Below are 17,118 nucleotides of genomic sequence, written 5' to 3'. Positions count from 1 at the left end.
TTTGATTAAATGTTAAATTCACAAAAAAAGCTGATTGATTACCTTAAAATGTAATCACAAAAAACGTGTACAGATGCATGAATGAATTCATGCCTGAATAAAATAAATTGTTCATATATGGGTACAATATGGCTTCAACATGTTCTTGGCAGGTTTTGTGCCATTAACCCAGTGAGCATTATTGTTTATGTAACAGATTTTTCCTAATTATTGGATAACTGTGTAAAAGGCAATTCAGTTAATTCTGTAGCAGGTGATATTAATCTAGTGGTTTATCATCTGGTGAGAGTATTGAGTATTATCATCTGGTGAGAGTATTTATGTCAGATTAAAAGGCATCCCTATCATTGTACAATTTACAAGTGTTCTGTTGTTTTTGAAATTTAAATTTTAAATTCAAAATATTGAATAACAACCTCAGGAAATTGTTAAATATAATACCTATATAAAAATAACTATAATAAGTAATATTTATTTAATAAGTAAATAAATACACACCATTTTTTTTTTTTTGCATTTTTATTCAGAAACATTCACTGTACAGCACAAAAACACAAGTACACAATATTTCCCACCTGTTTGACATCCTCTTGCCTTCTTCCACAAAACCCACTTTATATCTGGAAGAAAACGTTCATGATGAATTCAGATGTTCCCTAACCCCAAGTGAAATCTACACAAACTATTTTCACTATATACAGTCTTTTTACATCACTGTTGAACCTCAGTGTTAATTATTTCTTAGAAGAGGATCTGCTGATGGGGACCCAGTGTCCATATGGCTTCCTGTCTGCTACACTGTCGGCTCTTGATGTTACCTTACTGTCATGGAGCGTTGGGCTGTTTGATGGTTTGGCAATGGTATTCTGTCAGTATAAAGAGTTAAGATCAATTTTAATATTCCAGTCTAGTCTTACAGTCATCATATTCGAGTAAGGTCTCATGAACTTACGTTGATATTGAAGGTAATTGGCTTTCTCTTGGGTGATGTTGGAGAAGTCTCTGCCTTGACATCATCATTGGCAACGTTTACCTAAAGACAGAGAAAAGGGGAAAAGTCTAATGAAATAGCTGTCGATGTAAACCCTAACTTCAGTAAGGCATGATTTTCATTTCTAAGTGAGGACACCCTCAGTTCGGTATGCAAGTCATGCAAAAGAATCTAACTGAAGGGACTCTGACATGTGCAATGCCAGTGCTGCAGTCAAATCAGTCTGACATCAAAAACACCATTTGGGTTTTACCCATTTACTTCTTTAATAGTACAAAAAGCAATTTTAACAAGCATAAATAAAAATCTGTACACAAAGGCTTTGTTCACATGGCACCCAATTCCAATTTGTTAATCAAAAAAAAAAAAAAAAGTAATCGATTTGAGACTGTCACTTTAAACACTATAGCAACTCCTGAGGTATCACTGTTTACAAATTCATGCATATGCAGTGTGTGAAATAGTTTACTTGTTCACACTTCATATGAATCTAAATCATAGGAGTCCGAATAAGAAAAAATTAAATAAAACGAGGTATTCAAATGCATTTCCAAGTTTACATCTTTTATTTTTGTGAGGAAAGTCTTGATAAATTCAGAATTTTGAAATAAAGTCCCAATTAACTTAACATTATTTAAACTGCTCTGAAATGGCAAAAGAGAAAATGGAAAGGAAACAATATAAATAAAAAAATAATAATTTGGATTTTTGCTGCTTGTATGAACAAAGCCCAAATTACAAATTGATGAGACAGTACGGTATATTTTTCCAAACCCCATCCGTCACCGCAGAGCGAGCTCTCTCAGGTCTTCAAACACGCTGAACAGATGAAAACTCTGGTAAATGACAACGCAACCCAGTACAACGATCAGCAAACAAGTCATTTCTTGTAGTTCTAACAGCTGTAAAGAGTACCATTCAAAAGTTTGGGGTTGGTATGATTTTTATTTGTTTGTTTGTTTTATGTGTTTGGCATTTATTTTATCAAAAACAGTAATACTGTGAAATATTACAACTTAACTGTTTTCTACTAGAATACATTATAAATTTAATTTATTGCTGTGATGCAAAGCTGAATTTTCAGCATCATTACTCCAGTTTTCAGTGTCACATGATCCTTCAGAAATCATTCTAATATACTGATTTGCTGCTCAACAAGAATGTATTATCAGTGTTGAAACTGTTGCATAATATTTTTGTGGAAACTATGATCAATTTTTTGAAGATTATTTGAATAGAAAGTTAAAAAGAACTGCATTTTTCAACGTTATAAATGTCTTTACTTTCACTTTTGATAAATACAATATGTCCTTGATAAAAGTATTGATTTCTTAAAAAAAAACCTACTGACCCCAAACCTTTCTGCATGTTTTGTTGTGTGATGCTGAAAGTGTTGTGAGATGAATCAGACTAATGCATGTGGTCTGTTTTTGTTCGACAAGGCTACCGCTGACATTGTACACAATTACTTAACCTTTGCAGTTGTGCACATAAGACTGAAAGCTGGTGTCATTCAAGTCATGTGACCTCCCCCTCTCTCCCTCTTTGTCCAAAGGGTGGAGGAGTTTAAGTTCTATAGGAACAGAAACGATACAAGAAAACAGAGCAATTGAAGCTAAATGCCGCTCCTAAATACAGTGTGGAATAATAGCTATGTACATGATTATTAATTCACACACACACACACACACACTCCACAGTAGTACATACTCTTTAACATGTACCATTACCTAATCCGGACAAGTGCTGTTCATCATTCCATTAAATCCATCAGGTAAAATCATTCATGTCTGAGGAGACAGATTACATGGTCACCCAGGTTGGGTAAGTACAGCACGCAATCACATTTTAAATAAACCCGTTTCAATGGGTTAGTCAACGTCCCGAGATCACAGATATAACTTGAAGTACAAATCAGAATACGGTCAACCATTCAGGACGTTCATGCAACATTAGAGATATCTAAACACACTGGGTGTGTGTTAGTAACACGTCTGTAGTCATGTGTGAGGCTCACCTGTGCTGAGGTCTTCTGTGGTACCCTTTCCTCTTTATCTGATGTAGATCTTTTCTTGTCCTCTTCCTCCAGCTCCTTCAGGCTAGCTGGCAGCTCTAAGTTCTGCACTCCCAAAATCCTGGCCGCATTTGCTTTGGCGACATTCAACAGATATTTCTTCTCTGTGGAAGATTAAGACAGAGATTAAACTTCTATCATTTACCTCCACAGTCAGCTTTATCAACTAGTCACCCAACAACTGACTACACTGCAAAAAATAAAAATCATGAATCTGCATTTTTGTATTGCAAATTCACTATAAATCTCTTTACTATAACCATTACTAAATATTATATATCTTTTTTTATATTATTATATACCTTTTTTATATTTGAATACATTTACATACTTTTTAATTATTTCAAAATGATCTCTTTTTTTTGTACTTTAGCAAATATCATTTTTAAGAATTGTGCATATAATTTATTTTATTTTTTTTACTTACAAGCATAAAAAACCTAAAGAGAAAGAAGAGTTGTTGTTTTTTAACTGTCAAGCATAAAACCTAGTAAGGAAGAAAAAAAATGTGTTGCTGGTATTTTTTGCATAGAAGGAAAAAGTGAAAATAAAAAAAATAAAGACAGAACTAAAGCATCAAAAGTCATCCTTACTACTCATGCAGTGTACTCAAAGTCTTCTAAAGCTTAATGATACCTTTTGGTGTAAGGAACATACTGAAATTTAGGTTTTTAATAGCTGTGGTCACCATGAACTGCTTTATATGAAAAAAGAACTTAAAATCTTTCAAACCTCCTTTTTGTCTTCCATTTAGAATATACAATAATTAAAGCAAAACTGATCTTACCCTCAAGGCTGAGGCAGACCGCAGAGCGTTCACGGCTGTGAGACCGGCTTCTGTAATCTCTGGAGCTCCTGGGTGAGCGGGAGAAACGGCACCTGTACCTCCCCACAAACCTGCTTCCTCTCCTGTGGACTGGAGAGCGACTGCGAGAGCGAGATCGGGACGGAGAACGCCTGTAGCGTCTAGAGTAGCTGTAGGGGGATGGAGAGCGACTGTGGCGATGGTAGCGTCTGCGGTGGGAGGAACGCTCAGGAGAAGGACTGTATGAGCGGGAGCGAGCCCGGTAGCGGCGAGGAGGAGAATGGTGTCTGTGACGGCAGCGTGAGCGGCCCGAGCAGCGTGGACGAGAGCGGGAACGTGAACGAGAGCGTGAGGAAGAGCAACTGTCAGAGGATGAGCTCCGTGAAGAGCTCGGTGACCTGCGGGAGGAGCGGCTTCCTCTGCTGCTGGAGTACGAGCCGTCGCTGCTGCTGCTGCTGTGAGAACGAGAGGAGCTGTGACCGGACCTAGCCTTCTGATCAAAGATGAGCTTCACACCCTCACCGAGACGTCCAGGGCTGGCCTCCTCCTTCATGATCAAACCTACAAACATAAAGCATCCGAAATTGCTTATGAACTAACAGGTAGATCAATCAGGAAATTGGATTATGTAATAACTAAATTCTGCAGGTTTTAACAGAGGCCAGGGATTCGTTCATGTAGCATTCACCTAGTTTATATAATTTTGAATTCCTAAAACCATGGTGATTTTTTTTTCTTGGCTGTTGACAATATTTTGTCGTTTATAGAGTTATATAGACTAATATTCAAAATACTAAAAAAAGATCATTTTAAACATGTCAGATATTTATACTGGCTTTATCCAATGTTCATATTTCTGTTTTCAGAAATGTATTCAACTTTGTACATTTTTCATACCAATATTTGTGTATTTAATAAACATTTTAGATTTTGAACATAGACTTGGAAGTGCATGGTCCATACCTAAATTTGTATAATGCTTGACTGAAAACATTTTGTAACATGATTTTGATGTACCATTTTCATGGTAATGCAATGTTTGAATATAAAATGGGTTTCAAAGGATGAATTTTGAGATTTTAAGTTTTCAAGTGATATATAATTTCTGATGATTTCAAAAGGGTAACAAAGAAAAGGTTTTTTTTTGTGTGGTGTATTCTTGCCATAAATTAATCTCTTACTTTTCCTACATAATTTTTAACAAAAAAGATAAAATAAAATATCTATTTAGGAGTCTTGGACCTTTCCAAAAATGTATAGTTTGTCGCGATTAGATTAGGATTTAATTGTAATCGAGTGAAGTAAACGTAGGGGTCGGGTGACAGCTAACTGGTTAATGTAGTGTGATGAATAAAGAACAACGATGAGTATGTTGGCATCAACGGAAATTGTTTTAATTTTAAAAACAAGGATATTAATTTATTGGTTAAAGATTTAGTTTGTTAATCAAATCATAATGAGAACTTTCAAATAAAACATGGAACTTTACAACAACAATAAAGCTGGCAGTAATGAAAGACAAAGGAGAAAGTGCTGAAAAGAATAAGGTCAGTTGTGTAACACAGGCCCCGCCCCTCCTGTCAATCAAATTACACAACAGACTCGAATCTAGAACATTCCGCGAGAAACACTATAATAATGAACGACCGTTATCATTACCTTACTACAACATAATTCAAATATCACCATCCATATATTAATAATCATATTCGGACATGTTCGCCTTACAATATTTACTATTATTAGTATAACGTTAGCTGATTAACGTTAAATGTGTTACTATTGCTAATTCAGCAAATATTGGTGATATATAACAACGTAAACGTGTTTACCTTAAACAACATTGGATATATAACATTAAATATTAGCTATAAACAACATTTAACTGTAACTTACCTTCAAAAGGAATTTGGTCCAACTGTAAGATGGCTCTATATCACGCGGAACGTTACTCTTTGAGCGAGCGTATTCAAAACGTAAACTATTTGAAATTCAACAACTGTTAAATAAGTGTGTGCTTATTCCAAAAACAAAGTCCAAATTGAGGACACTTTCATGAAACAGAACGTCTTTCTGAGAAGCCAACGTCTTCGATTTCTATCTCGCGGTGAAGTAAAATGGCTCATGCGGTGCGAAGCTTGTTGTTTTCACCCGAAAGCCAGTGACGTCATGTGTGTGTGTGTGTGTGTTTGTGTGTGTGTGTGTGTAAGGGAGGGGGTTTCTAGAAACTTCAGTGTTTTGATATGTATACATATCTATGGTTTGATAGACATGATTTGTTTTATTTTTACACATTGTGTTTTTAATAATTTGATTTAATTAGAATAATAAAAATAATAATAAAAATCGACATTACACGCTGGGGACTGGGTTTATAACTGGAAATTCTCACTAGTCGTATATTTACTTCACATTTACATATTGTTTAATTAAGTTGTATATATGTTTAGTGTTTTGTAATAAACCCCGTCCCTAAGTAGTCAAACAGTCTCTCGCTTTTTATCGCGAGATTTTATCCGGGTCTCCTCCTGGAACTCGCCTTTTAACACAAATAACAACCGTGCGTGAGCTGCATGATTGTGCATTTTCACCTTCAAATAAAAGAAGACCAGCTCGTGCTTGAGACAGTAAACGAATCCTGAACGCTACGTCTAAAACATGGCGATCGAAAGCCTGCTACCTGCCAACTTTGGCTATGCAATTTTTACGTATTTGTATAGTTTTGTCATGTTGACGTATCTCGGGTTACAAGTTGGTGGTGCACGAAAGAAGTATGGAGTTAAGGTACGATAAAGCTTGTTGCATTGCCTGAAATTATACTGATGCATAGTAAACTTTGATTTCTTATTTGTGACCAATGCATGATTAATAGCACATGCTTTGATTCAATGTATTTTTTCTGCTTTCGTGTTTTGTGTGTAGTATCCCACCATGTACAGTGATAAGGAGCAAGTGTTCAACTGCATTCAGAGAGCTCATCAGAACACACTGGAAGTGTATCCACAGTGGCTGGTCTTCCAGACTATTGCTGCATTAGAGTATCCTGTGAGTATCAATTAAAAAATGCAGACACTTCAAAGAAACTCATGTCACTGCTCTCATCTCAGACACTGTGGTCAAAAAGTTGGCCTTAATGAATCATGTTTTGTAGAAAGATTTGTATGGGAGGCCGTTTGAGTTGAAACCCATTGAAAACTTGTGATACACACTGAAACACTTGCGATACACACTGAAACACTTGCGATACACACTGAAACACTTGCGATACACACTGAAACACTTGCGATACACACTGAAACACTTGCGATACACACTGAAACACTTGTACGTATAATTGAAACACTATATATCTGTGCAAATATATAAAAACTTTGAAACATTCTCGCGTGTGAGAGAGCATTAACATTTTCAGTGTGTCCGGAAGTCATTTCATTGCAACCGGAAGTTATACTTCTTCTTCTTCTTCGGTTTTAAGGCGGGTAGCACCAAAGTTAGGTGCATTATCGCCACCTACTGTATTGGAGTGTGAACCAGAGTTTACCCTTTCAAAACGTGAGAAAAATAATAATAATATAAAATATATTTTTTTTTTTTTTACATAAATACAATTACACCCACTAACCGGAAGTTATAGCTCAAATATTATCCTCATATATTCTGACTAAATGAACTGAAGGACACGGGAAAGAAAATCAAAAAAAAAAAAATCCGATTTGGCAATAACACAAGAGTGATCACATACGAAAAAGCCTAGTGTAAAGAATAACAACAAATACCTCACTTTTTAAACAAGTTTGGAAGGAGCCAAATACATGGAGAATATTTGAGCTATAACTTCCTGTTGCAATGAAATGACTTCCGGACACACTGAAAATGTTTATGCTCTCTCACATGTGAGAATGTTTGAAAGTGCAGTCTTTGTGCAGGCACAACAGTACGTGGGCAATTACAGGGTATATGCAAAGAGTTTCTAAGTAACCACATGTCTTTCATATATTTGCAAAGATAAATAGTGTTTCACATGTATGCGTAAGTGATTCACTTGTACGCACAAGTGTTTCAGTGTGTATTGCAAGGGTTTCAGTGTGTATCGCAAGTGTTTCAGTGTGTATCGCAAGTGTTTCAGTGTGTATCGCAAGTGTTTCAGTGTGTATCGCAAGTTTTCAATGGGTTTCGCCTCAAACGACCTCCCATAGATTTGTGTTTCTGAGTTTATTGCATTTCAGCAAAGTCTTCCTCCTGCTGTTCCATTTCAAAAATAAATTTAATGTGAAGATAGGCAATTGAAATGGAGCCAGTTCTTAAAATATGCCCCACCCTTCCTTATATACCTGTGCATAACCTTACTTTAACTTGTGCCATCTTCCATCATATTTAGTGGCCACTAGAAGTTTCTAATATATTTAGAAATGTGACAAAAGCATTTATCACACTAAAGTGCTGGGCTAGTGACAGTAATGTTGTTTGTTCAAACCTTACAATGGTTAATATTAAACAAACCCTTCATGCTTTGATCAAAACAGTTGAGCTTAAACGTGGCTTTAGCAGAGGAAAGTTTCTTTAAAACAAGTGTTCTGCAAATCTCTGTTAAAAATGTGAATTAATTCTCTTATCATGTGCTCTCCTTCTCTCATATGTACACCATTTCAGCCAAATCATCGTTGTTTATCTGGCATTTTTATCTCCCATATCAGATCGCTGCCTCTGTGTTAGGAGTTATCTGGGTTACTAGCAGGTTCTCTTATGCCTGGGGTTACTACAGTGGCGGTAAGTCTTTAAAATATGAAAAACATTGCATTTAATTATGGATTTAAAAAAAGACACTTGTGATTGGGGATTATATTGTATGCTGCTGGAGCATAAAATATGACTGTGTCGCTTTGCGTGTCAATGCTGCATGTGTCATGACTGTGTTTTTTCATACTGTCGTTGCTATGCGTCATTTCCCTCTGTCGTTACTATGTGTCGTCTTCCATGTCTATGCTATGCGTCGTTTCCTTCTCTTTTGTATATTTTTTGTAAAATGGTTAAGTTCTATTATATTTTTATACTCTACATTTAACAGTATTTTTTAAATATTTCTTACTGTTTGAGTCACCTTATTATTCTTTTTCTCATCTCCGGGGATGGAACATGATTGAAGATTGAAGGAACGTAGTCAGGTGACAGGGTTGTCACTCTTTTTCCTTAAAACATAAGTACATAGAAACGACATCAGAATCAGATTTATTGGCCAGGTTTGAGTAAACAAACAAGGAATTTGACTCTGATTAATCTTTGCTATAAAGTAGGCTAGGCTACAACACTCACTTAAAGAATAAAAACAGAGGACCGTAAGAAATATGAAAAAAATACTGTTAAGTGTACAGTATAAGAATAAAATAGAACTTACCATTTTACAAAAGAGAGGGAAATGACGTATAGCATAGACATGGAAGACGACACATAGTAATGACAGAATGAAAAAACACATAGTCATGACACATGCAGCATTGACTCGCAAGGCGACACAGTCAAACGACAAGGACAGATGACAGGAGTAACTTGAGATGACACATAGCATAGACCGACAGCATGTCGACATAATTTTGGCACAAATGGAACCTCATAATAAAATGCCTCTAATTTTAATTACAAGAAAAGTGTTTTTGTATAAGTGTTTTTGTGAACCTTTTGGAGGATACAAAAAGATACTTTTCAATGTGTTTAGGCTTTAGCCTTCATCTCCAGTGTTGTTTGTCTGTTTTAGATCCTGCTAAAAGGATGCGTGGTGCGTACGGATACATCGGGCTGTTTGGAGTCGTTCTGCTTTCCATCTCTGTTGCTCTTAAACTGCTTGGAGTGCTTTAAGGAAAACACCACTCAGAAAATACCACATAAAAACAAAATGTGGTTGCACTTAATGTAGTCTTCAGCAGTTATTTTTCACTTTTAATTTTTTTTTTAAATTACATTGCTCCATCCTATAGCTTATAATCACATATAATCAATATATATATATAATCAACTTTTTAGGCTTTCACATATGTTCTTTACACAGCTTTCCTTACATTTCAGTTAGGGTGACCAGATAATCATTGCATGGTAGTGTTTATGTTCTTATGATTTTGAATTGAGTTCAGCTTGTGTTATTTCTGTTTGTGGACCACCTTCTGTACAAGGCTTATCAGGTGCAAAATAGTGATGTGGGCAACATATCAGATACTGTGCTGATTTGATTAGGATTTAACCCTATCATTAAATTCAGACAATTGAATAATAAAATGTATGTGTAAGATTCAAACAAACCATGTGTAAGTGCTTCAAACTGCAAGAGAATACAGTGCTGCATACTTTATACTCGTTTTAGTCATTTCTGAAATAACTTGAGACACCTTTAAAGGAGATTACAAAGCTTAAAGGTCTTGTATATGTGAAAGTTACATTAATTACATGATTCCGATCTCTCAGATCATATTTAAAATGGCATATGGCAGGGCTTTAGGACAACTAGAGCGTTAAATAATTTATAAACAGACCCGAGGTTGTTACTGTGATGCTATGGTGTTGTGGGTGGTTACACTGAAATTCTTATCTTTCCATATTTATTAAGGGATAGTTAAACTAGACACAAAATAATAATAATAATTCTGAAAATTAAATTAATTAAATAATGAAAAGTTTGAAGAATGTGGATAACCAAACACTTTCTGGTAGCCATTGACTTCCATAGTACGAGGGAAAGAATACTAGAAGTCAATGGCTACTAGTAACTGTAAGTAAATTATGACGCAATTTTCATTTTGGGATAAATTATCCCTTTAAGTGACAATTCACAATTATGGGAGATTTTTTTGTTTTACATAAACACATGAGAAAGTCTGATAGAATAGAAAAGTATTAGCATTTCATTAATCAAGCAGTGCAATACAAGCTATGTGGCCAGGTTTAATATTTAGGGGTCAACAAGTATGAAACACAGTAATGCAAGCACCAAGAAAATATTTGAAAGCATGAGTTTTAGGAGTTCAGTTTTTCCATGTTTGAAAATGGTTTCTATGTATAACAAAATACAGTATAGGCATCCTATACAGAAGCTTTTATGTTCTTTTCACTTTGATAAAAGACATAGCAAGATATTTGTTTCCGTGTGCAAGATTGAGACATTTCACGGTCTAATATGCTTTGTTTTGATGTACTTTGTTTCTACTTCGTAAACCAATTTCTCTTATCCCGTAATTTTATCAGACGTTCTGTTAATGTATTTTTGAGCTAAACCTTCAGTGAGTGCAGATTCTGGTTGAGAGGCGCCCTGCGCATGCGCGACTCAGAGCCACTGTTTGAGACGGAAGACTGCGGAGTGTCTCTCCACTTACTGCGAACCACGAGAAAAACTCAAGAAAAGTGCAGGTAAGAAATCACTGTGCTGTAAAGCACGATTCCTAGTGATCATTCAATAGGTATTCTCCGCTATTGTGCTTTTATGTATCCGCCATGCTTTATAGAAACAGTGATGTGGCAAATTTGGGTTAGAAATCAGCCGGGCAGATCAAACATGTTTAAAGCAGTAACGCTCGACGTTTTTGACCGATATTGACCGGTAACGTGGTTTTGAACTATTATGGTAAAGCTCACTTAGGTTAATATTTAGATATCAGTCGCAAAAAATGACAGATGGAAATCCTCTTGTTTGTTATTAGTGTTTGGTTCAGGATGATCATTTGTGCCCTGCGTGTGCGCAGCCACGGATGCTGCGCCGCTCTTGTGCAGAAACAGTTGAATTTATTTCCCTCTAAATAATGTTTGTCATTCCATTGTCATTCATAATAATCATTCCAGTTTTATATATATATATAACTATACTAAAGCTTTTATCTATCGCTGTTCTTTTTTAGAAAAAAAGCATAAGCTCAGTAGTCCTGTTCAATATACAATATGTCTCTTTATTAGGACAACCAGCAGAACATCTCAAACGAAACCTCTCTGAAGGGTCAGATCAGATCAGAAGGATGTCAGGGTTTCTGGACGGGATCAGATGTGGCGATTGTGAGTGTAATGTGGACTGGGGAGAGAAGAGAAACACCATCGCCTCCATCGCAGCTGGAGTTCTGGTACACCAATAAATCCTGTGTTTTTTTAAATATCCAGTGATTTCTGACCTAACAATCTTTGTTCTTACACTGTACACATGTGCAGTTTTTCACAGGCTGGTGGATCATCATCGATGCGGCGATAATGTACCCAAAAGAGGAAGAATTCCACCACGCATATCACACCTGTGGGGTTATAGCGACTATAGCCTTCCTCATGTGAGTTACACCTGCAGAGATTCTCCGTTCCCACTGGCGCTTCCTATTGCGTCCAGCCAGAAAGACTCTGTGACATCATTTGATCTGTCCCAGATATTGTTTCCTGTTGTTAATCACTGATTTAACTACAGGGTTGTGCAGGGAGTGCTGTCACAATGATACCATTATTAAACCAGCCGTGGAGTTTCACTATTTGTGGATTTTAATCAGGGTTATTATAGTTTACATTTACATTTATTCATTTAGCTGAGGCTTTTATCCAGGTCGCACGCCTCTGGAGCAACTAGCGGTTAAGAGTCTTGCTCAGAGACACATTGATGTCTCAGAGTGGATTCGAACCCGGGTCTCTCACACCAAAGGCACGTGTCTTATCCACTGCGCAACATTTATCATTTTCATTTAGTTTTATTCAGAGGTGGGTAGAGTACCCAAAAACTGTACTCAAGTAAAAGTAAAAGTACTTCTAGAAATATTTACTCAAGTAAAAGTAAAAGTACTAGTCTTGAATAGTTACTTGAGTAAGAGTAAAAGAGTATCGGATAAAAAATCTACTCAAGTAGTTAGTTACTAGTTACTTTGGGTCTTATATACTGAGCCTATTTTTATTTAGATATATAGATAAAATGTATGTAATATATGTGTGTGTGTATAAATGTATATATTTCATCAGCCTTTACTCCAATTTATATAATTTATTATAAAACCCTGTCTGTTTACTTAAGTAACAGATATAGGTGTCATGCCATAACATATTTTTAATACGACTGACTTTATATTAAATGTGAATTTAACATTGAAAGTTAATGTGATATAAATATTGCTACTAATCTTTCATTGTTCAGAAAGAGAGCAAATAACATTTACATTATTAAAGATCATTTTCACTGACAGTCTAGATTTCAATCACTCTCAGAAACTCTCATTAAAATCACTGAAACTGTTAACACTGTGAAATCAATATCTTAATTAAAGATTCGTACACACATTCTGCACTTTGTTGTTTCTGCGAGAGAATTCGCCAGAAAGAGGTATTCAGTCAGCGAGCGAGTGAAGGAAGCACCGGCATTTTAGCGATGACTCATCTGAACACCTCTGATTGGCCAATGCTTTAATAAGCTCAAAAGAATAATGTGTGATTGGTTATAATGCGCACTGCGCAGTGCTGTATAAACGCATCTATCTCTGGCTCAGCGCCAGCAAGCAATCACAGATCTGAATTTAGCAGCTGATGATATGACTTGCTGAACCTCCTCGTACCGGTGTGATTGTATTAAAATTAATAAAATCTTAATCGGCTATTTTTTGTCTTTTGGAAGCTGCATTCAACTTGACTCCCCTCTGTTATAAGCCACACACGTACAACAAACTAATGTCACAGTGGTATCGTGTACTGTAATCGAATGTAGCCCAAGTTATTACCTGTTAAACAGTACACAGCACACGTGGTGTTCATCTAATAAAGATCTTCATCGCTAGCAAATAGCCTTTGCAGATTTGCTTTCAATTCAGTGCAGTTCCATAGCCACGTTTTCAACGCTGCTGTTCTTAAACGTTACAACTCTTGAGTGAACCACTTCAGACGCTCAGCGCGTGCGGCAGGGAACTGAACGACTCATTCAAACTGATTCATGAACCAATTCACTCGTTTGCCAACTGGTTTGATCAAGCCTTTGAACAAAATTGACTCAAAAGAATGAATCATTCGCGAATGGGCATCGCTCATTGCCCAGAGAAAAGTAAACGGCGCGTTTGGAATAAACTGAAGCATTTATAACATTTATTGCATTAAGATAAAGTAACGAGAGGAGCGTCGCCCACAGTAACGGAGTAAAAGTACAGATTTTTCCCCAAAAATTTACTCAAGTAAGAGTATAAAGTACCCATCTTTAAATATACTCCGAAAAGTATTAGTTACCCCAAATAATTACTCAAGTAAATGTAACGAAGTAAATGTAACTCGTTACTACCCACCTCTGGTTTTATTAATGTAATAAAATAACTAAAACTATAATCAAATACTAATTGAAACTGTATTAGATATATTTTGTGGAGAAAAAAATACGAATCCGAATAAAAATGGCAAAAGCACATCAAAAAAATTGCAAAAAAAAGTTATTACTAAAAAATATTAATAAAAACTACACAACTTGTCAAAACTTTTTTTTTTTATTCTTTATTTAATTTACATTGAAAAGGTTTAAGTTAATGCATTTTGGAATTTAAGTAAGCAGAAGAGGTAGATTTTTATTTGTGTGCCCATAAATCTTAAGTGCTCCTAACTTGAAATATTCAAGTAAGCTAATTCATACATTTAACTTAGAACGATCATGTAATCTCAATGTAAATATTTTTAGTTTTGGAAACCTAGCTAGCTAATTCATTAAATGTTAACTTGCTGATTGGTCATTGCTAAATGAGTAAGGAAATATTGTATATTTAACATAATTCTGTTCTGAAATCAAAGCTTGTGCTCTATTCATCACAATGAGAAACCCAGAATAACAGAAACTCTTCTAAATTAGCATAGCAAGACTCTCTCTTTCAATTGCCAAAGCGTACTGGAAAATAGAAAACCCACCCAAGTTAAAAATGAAGTTTGTCTAAATTTAAAGAAACAAGTTCATTAAACTCAGATTTGTCAGTTTCATGAACTTGAATGAAAAAGAAAGTTCTAAATACTCATAAAAGTGAATTGGATTGAACTCATTTGTTTAATTGATGTTAGCCCTACTCAGAGCATTAGGGGTTACAGTGTACAATAGAGTCTCTGATACTGAAATAAGACTGGTTTGAATGCAGGATCAATGCGGTGTCAAACGGCCAGGTGAGGGGCGACAGCTACAGCGAGGGCTGCTTGGGACAGACAGGTACGTGCTGCAGTCAAAACATGCCTTTTTTTATTTTTATAAGAGACGGCATTAAATGTGTGTTTTTGTGTAGGTGCCAGAGTTTGGCTCTTTATCGGGTTCATGTTGGCGTTCGGGTCTCTCATCGCATCTATGTGGATTCTGTTCGGTGGTTTTGTTGTGACTGGTGAGAGAATGAGACTGATTTAGCCTTTTATAGAAAAAGATCATTCATGTTTCTATCAATATTCATCTGCTGATTGTGGTTTTTTTTTGTCTTTTTTTTTCTTTATCATGGATGAAAAGAAAAAAAGGATCTGTCCGTGTATCCTGGTATTGCAGTTTTCTTCCAAAATGCATTCATCTTCTTTGGGTAAGTTTGGAAATACAGTAAAAACAGTAATATTGGAAAATATCATAACAATTTAAAATAACTTTTTTAAACTTTAATAAATTATAAAATGTTGTTTATTCCTGTGAGGATCATTACTCCAGTCTTCAGTCTCACATGATCCTTCAGAAATAATTCTTAAATGCAAGTTTTTCTGCTTAAGAAACATTTCTGATTTTCAATGTTAAGAACAATAACTGCTTAATGTTTTTAAGACAAAAATACTTTTTTTTTTAAGATTATTTGTCTAACGTACAAAAGAACGGATTTCGTTTTAAATATTTTTTTGTACCTATAATTAAATCAATTGAACTATAATTAAATTATAAATGTCTTTTCTGTCACCTTTAATAAATGTAATGCATCCTTGCTGAATAAGGTTTTTTGTTCTTATTTTTTTAAATGGACAATTTGATCTAATTCATATTGAAATGAATGGGGAATGAAAAAAAGTTTTTGCTATTGATGCTATTAAACCACTTCCAATGATAAGATGTTAAATAATCATAAAAATGCTTATGTAATAAAAGTCCCAATAATTGAATAATAATAATAGGAATGTATTAATTATTGAATATTTATTGAATAATTATTGAATATATCATGAATAAATAGTTATTGTCCAGTCTGTATTTACCTGCAGTAGTGGTCTGAGATTTTGAGTATTCATGCAATTTATAATAAATTACTTGGCAAAGTGTGATTTTATTATTTTGAAACTATATTTTTAGTTCTTATTTGGATTCTCCTTCTCTCTCGCAGTGGTCTGGTGTTTAAGTTTGGCCGAACTGAGGACCTCTGGCAGTAAAGATTTATTTTCTTCAATCAAATCCCACAGTCCATCAACACACAATTCCTCTGTACTTATTGCTGCTTATTTGCACTCTACAGTTCTTTCTAATTTCTTTTCCAACTCCTCAGCTGCCTCCCGTTCTTAAATATGTTCCTTTTTCCTTTCTTTCTCTTGTTTCCTGTGTGGCCACAGTGGGCGCCCACAGCGAGAGAAATGTGAATCAAATCCAGACTCTGCAGTCAGAATGGACACATTTAGACTTCATACTGCGACTATAGTAAAAATGACTTGTATACAATGGAATTACAACCAATATATCTTCAGCCTTCAGAAAAACATTTTCGAAATGTTAAACATTATTGATTCACAAAATATAGTTACATGATATTTTGCAACAGCAGTTTTTGAGCAGAACCTTTAATAACCAAAATAAGTACAGCTTCACTGTGTTTCTACTTTCAATGTCACATTTGAATAAAAGTCTTTTCTTTATATCTTTCAGAACACTTTCAATCATAATATCTTGACTTTTTTTCTGCAGTGTGCAGATTTGAGAGCCCACTCCTGTATAATTGCTCCTCAACCTTCAGTCAGCTGACGTCACTACAACAAGCGCTTTTGGAAGATTTTTATACATTGTTTTTTGGGCTCCCACTGTTTTTTTTTTTTTTTCAGTCCTTCAGTATTTTTTTTAATTTTAACAATTATTTTACATGGATTGCACTGAGCAAAAGCAGTGTTTTTTTTTTGGAGCGGAGCATAAACAATTTCTGTGCAACTAGTAAAACCAAACAGCATATTTCTCTGAGTCGTTCTTGCCTGTGGGAAGCCTGGTTATATATTTTGCGTTCTGGAGCGTTAAATTCACTCTCTGTGTATGTTTGGGCAGATTACTAAAATTTTCTATAAAAATCGTAATGTTTTTAAAAA

At 35.2% G+C, this 17,118-nt stretch overlaps 3 protein-coding genes across 6 annotated transcripts; 2 read left to right on the top strand and 1 right to left on the bottom strand.

The window, feature by feature from the left end:
- Nucleotides 1-635: 635 nt before the first annotated feature.
- Nucleotides 636-6,050, bottom strand: LOC132110424 (arginine/serine-rich protein 1-like). Of its 4 annotated transcripts, none has more exons than XM_059517013.1 (5): nucleotides 5,767-6,050; nucleotides 3,853-4,431; nucleotides 3,009-3,169; nucleotides 953-1,033; nucleotides 636-866 (listed from the first exon to the last, which is right to left on the bottom strand). In XM_059517013.1, the coding sequence occupies exons 2-5, from the start codon at nucleotides 4,421-4,423 to the stop codon at nucleotides 735-737; spliced, it is 945 nt and encodes a 314-aa protein (XP_059372996.1). In that variant the 5' UTR covers nucleotides 4,424-4,431; nucleotides 5,767-6,050; the 3' UTR covers nucleotides 636-734. The 4 variants fall into 4 exon arrangements, 2 of the variants coding, with proteins under 2 accessions (XP_059372996.1, XP_059372995.1); XR_009424646.1 differs by lacking the exons at nucleotides 636-866; nucleotides 953-1,033 and adding exons at nucleotides 1,971-2,564; nucleotides 2,722-2,781 and having other exon boundaries at nucleotides 5,767-6,045; XR_009424645.1 differs by lacking the exons at nucleotides 636-866; nucleotides 953-1,033 and adding an exon at nucleotides 1,971-2,564 and having other exon boundaries at nucleotides 2,722-3,169; nucleotides 5,767-6,046.
- A 342-nt stretch (nucleotides 6,051-6,392) lies between these two features.
- On the top strand, nucleotides 6,393-9,805 carry LOC132110423 (glutathione S-transferase 3, mitochondrial-like). Its single transcript, XM_059517011.1, has 4 exons — nucleotides 6,393-6,654; nucleotides 6,793-6,915; nucleotides 8,565-8,637; nucleotides 9,620-9,805. The coding sequence occupies exons 1-4, from the start codon at nucleotides 6,529-6,531 to the stop codon at nucleotides 9,718-9,720; spliced, it is 423 nt and encodes a 140-aa protein (XP_059372994.1). The 5' UTR covers nucleotides 6,393-6,528; the 3' UTR covers nucleotides 9,721-9,805.
- Nucleotides 9,806-10,727: 922 nt separating this feature from the next.
- LOC132110422 (transmembrane protein 50A) lies at nucleotides 10,728-16,681 on the top strand. Its single transcript, XM_059517010.1, has 7 exons — nucleotides 10,728-11,259; nucleotides 11,800-11,960; nucleotides 12,046-12,158; nucleotides 14,958-15,025; nucleotides 15,099-15,191; nucleotides 15,311-15,377; nucleotides 16,158-16,681. Exons 2-7 carry the CDS (start codon nucleotides 11,859-11,861, stop codon nucleotides 16,201-16,203), a joined length of 489 nt encoding a protein of 162 aa, XP_059372993.1. The 5' UTR covers nucleotides 10,728-11,259; nucleotides 11,800-11,858; the 3' UTR covers nucleotides 16,204-16,681.
- The last annotated feature ends 437 nt before the right edge of the window (nucleotides 16,682-17,118 follow it).

Source organism: Carassius carassius, chromosome 30 (genome assembly GCF_963082965.1).
Source record: "Carassius carassius chromosome 30, fCarCar2.1, whole genome shotgun sequence".
Classification (NCBI taxonomy): domain Eukaryota; kingdom Metazoa; phylum Chordata; class Actinopteri; order Cypriniformes; family Cyprinidae; genus Carassius; species Carassius carassius.
Note: the sequence above shows the minus strand (reverse complement) of the source record. Positions and strands in the feature narration are given on the sequence as shown.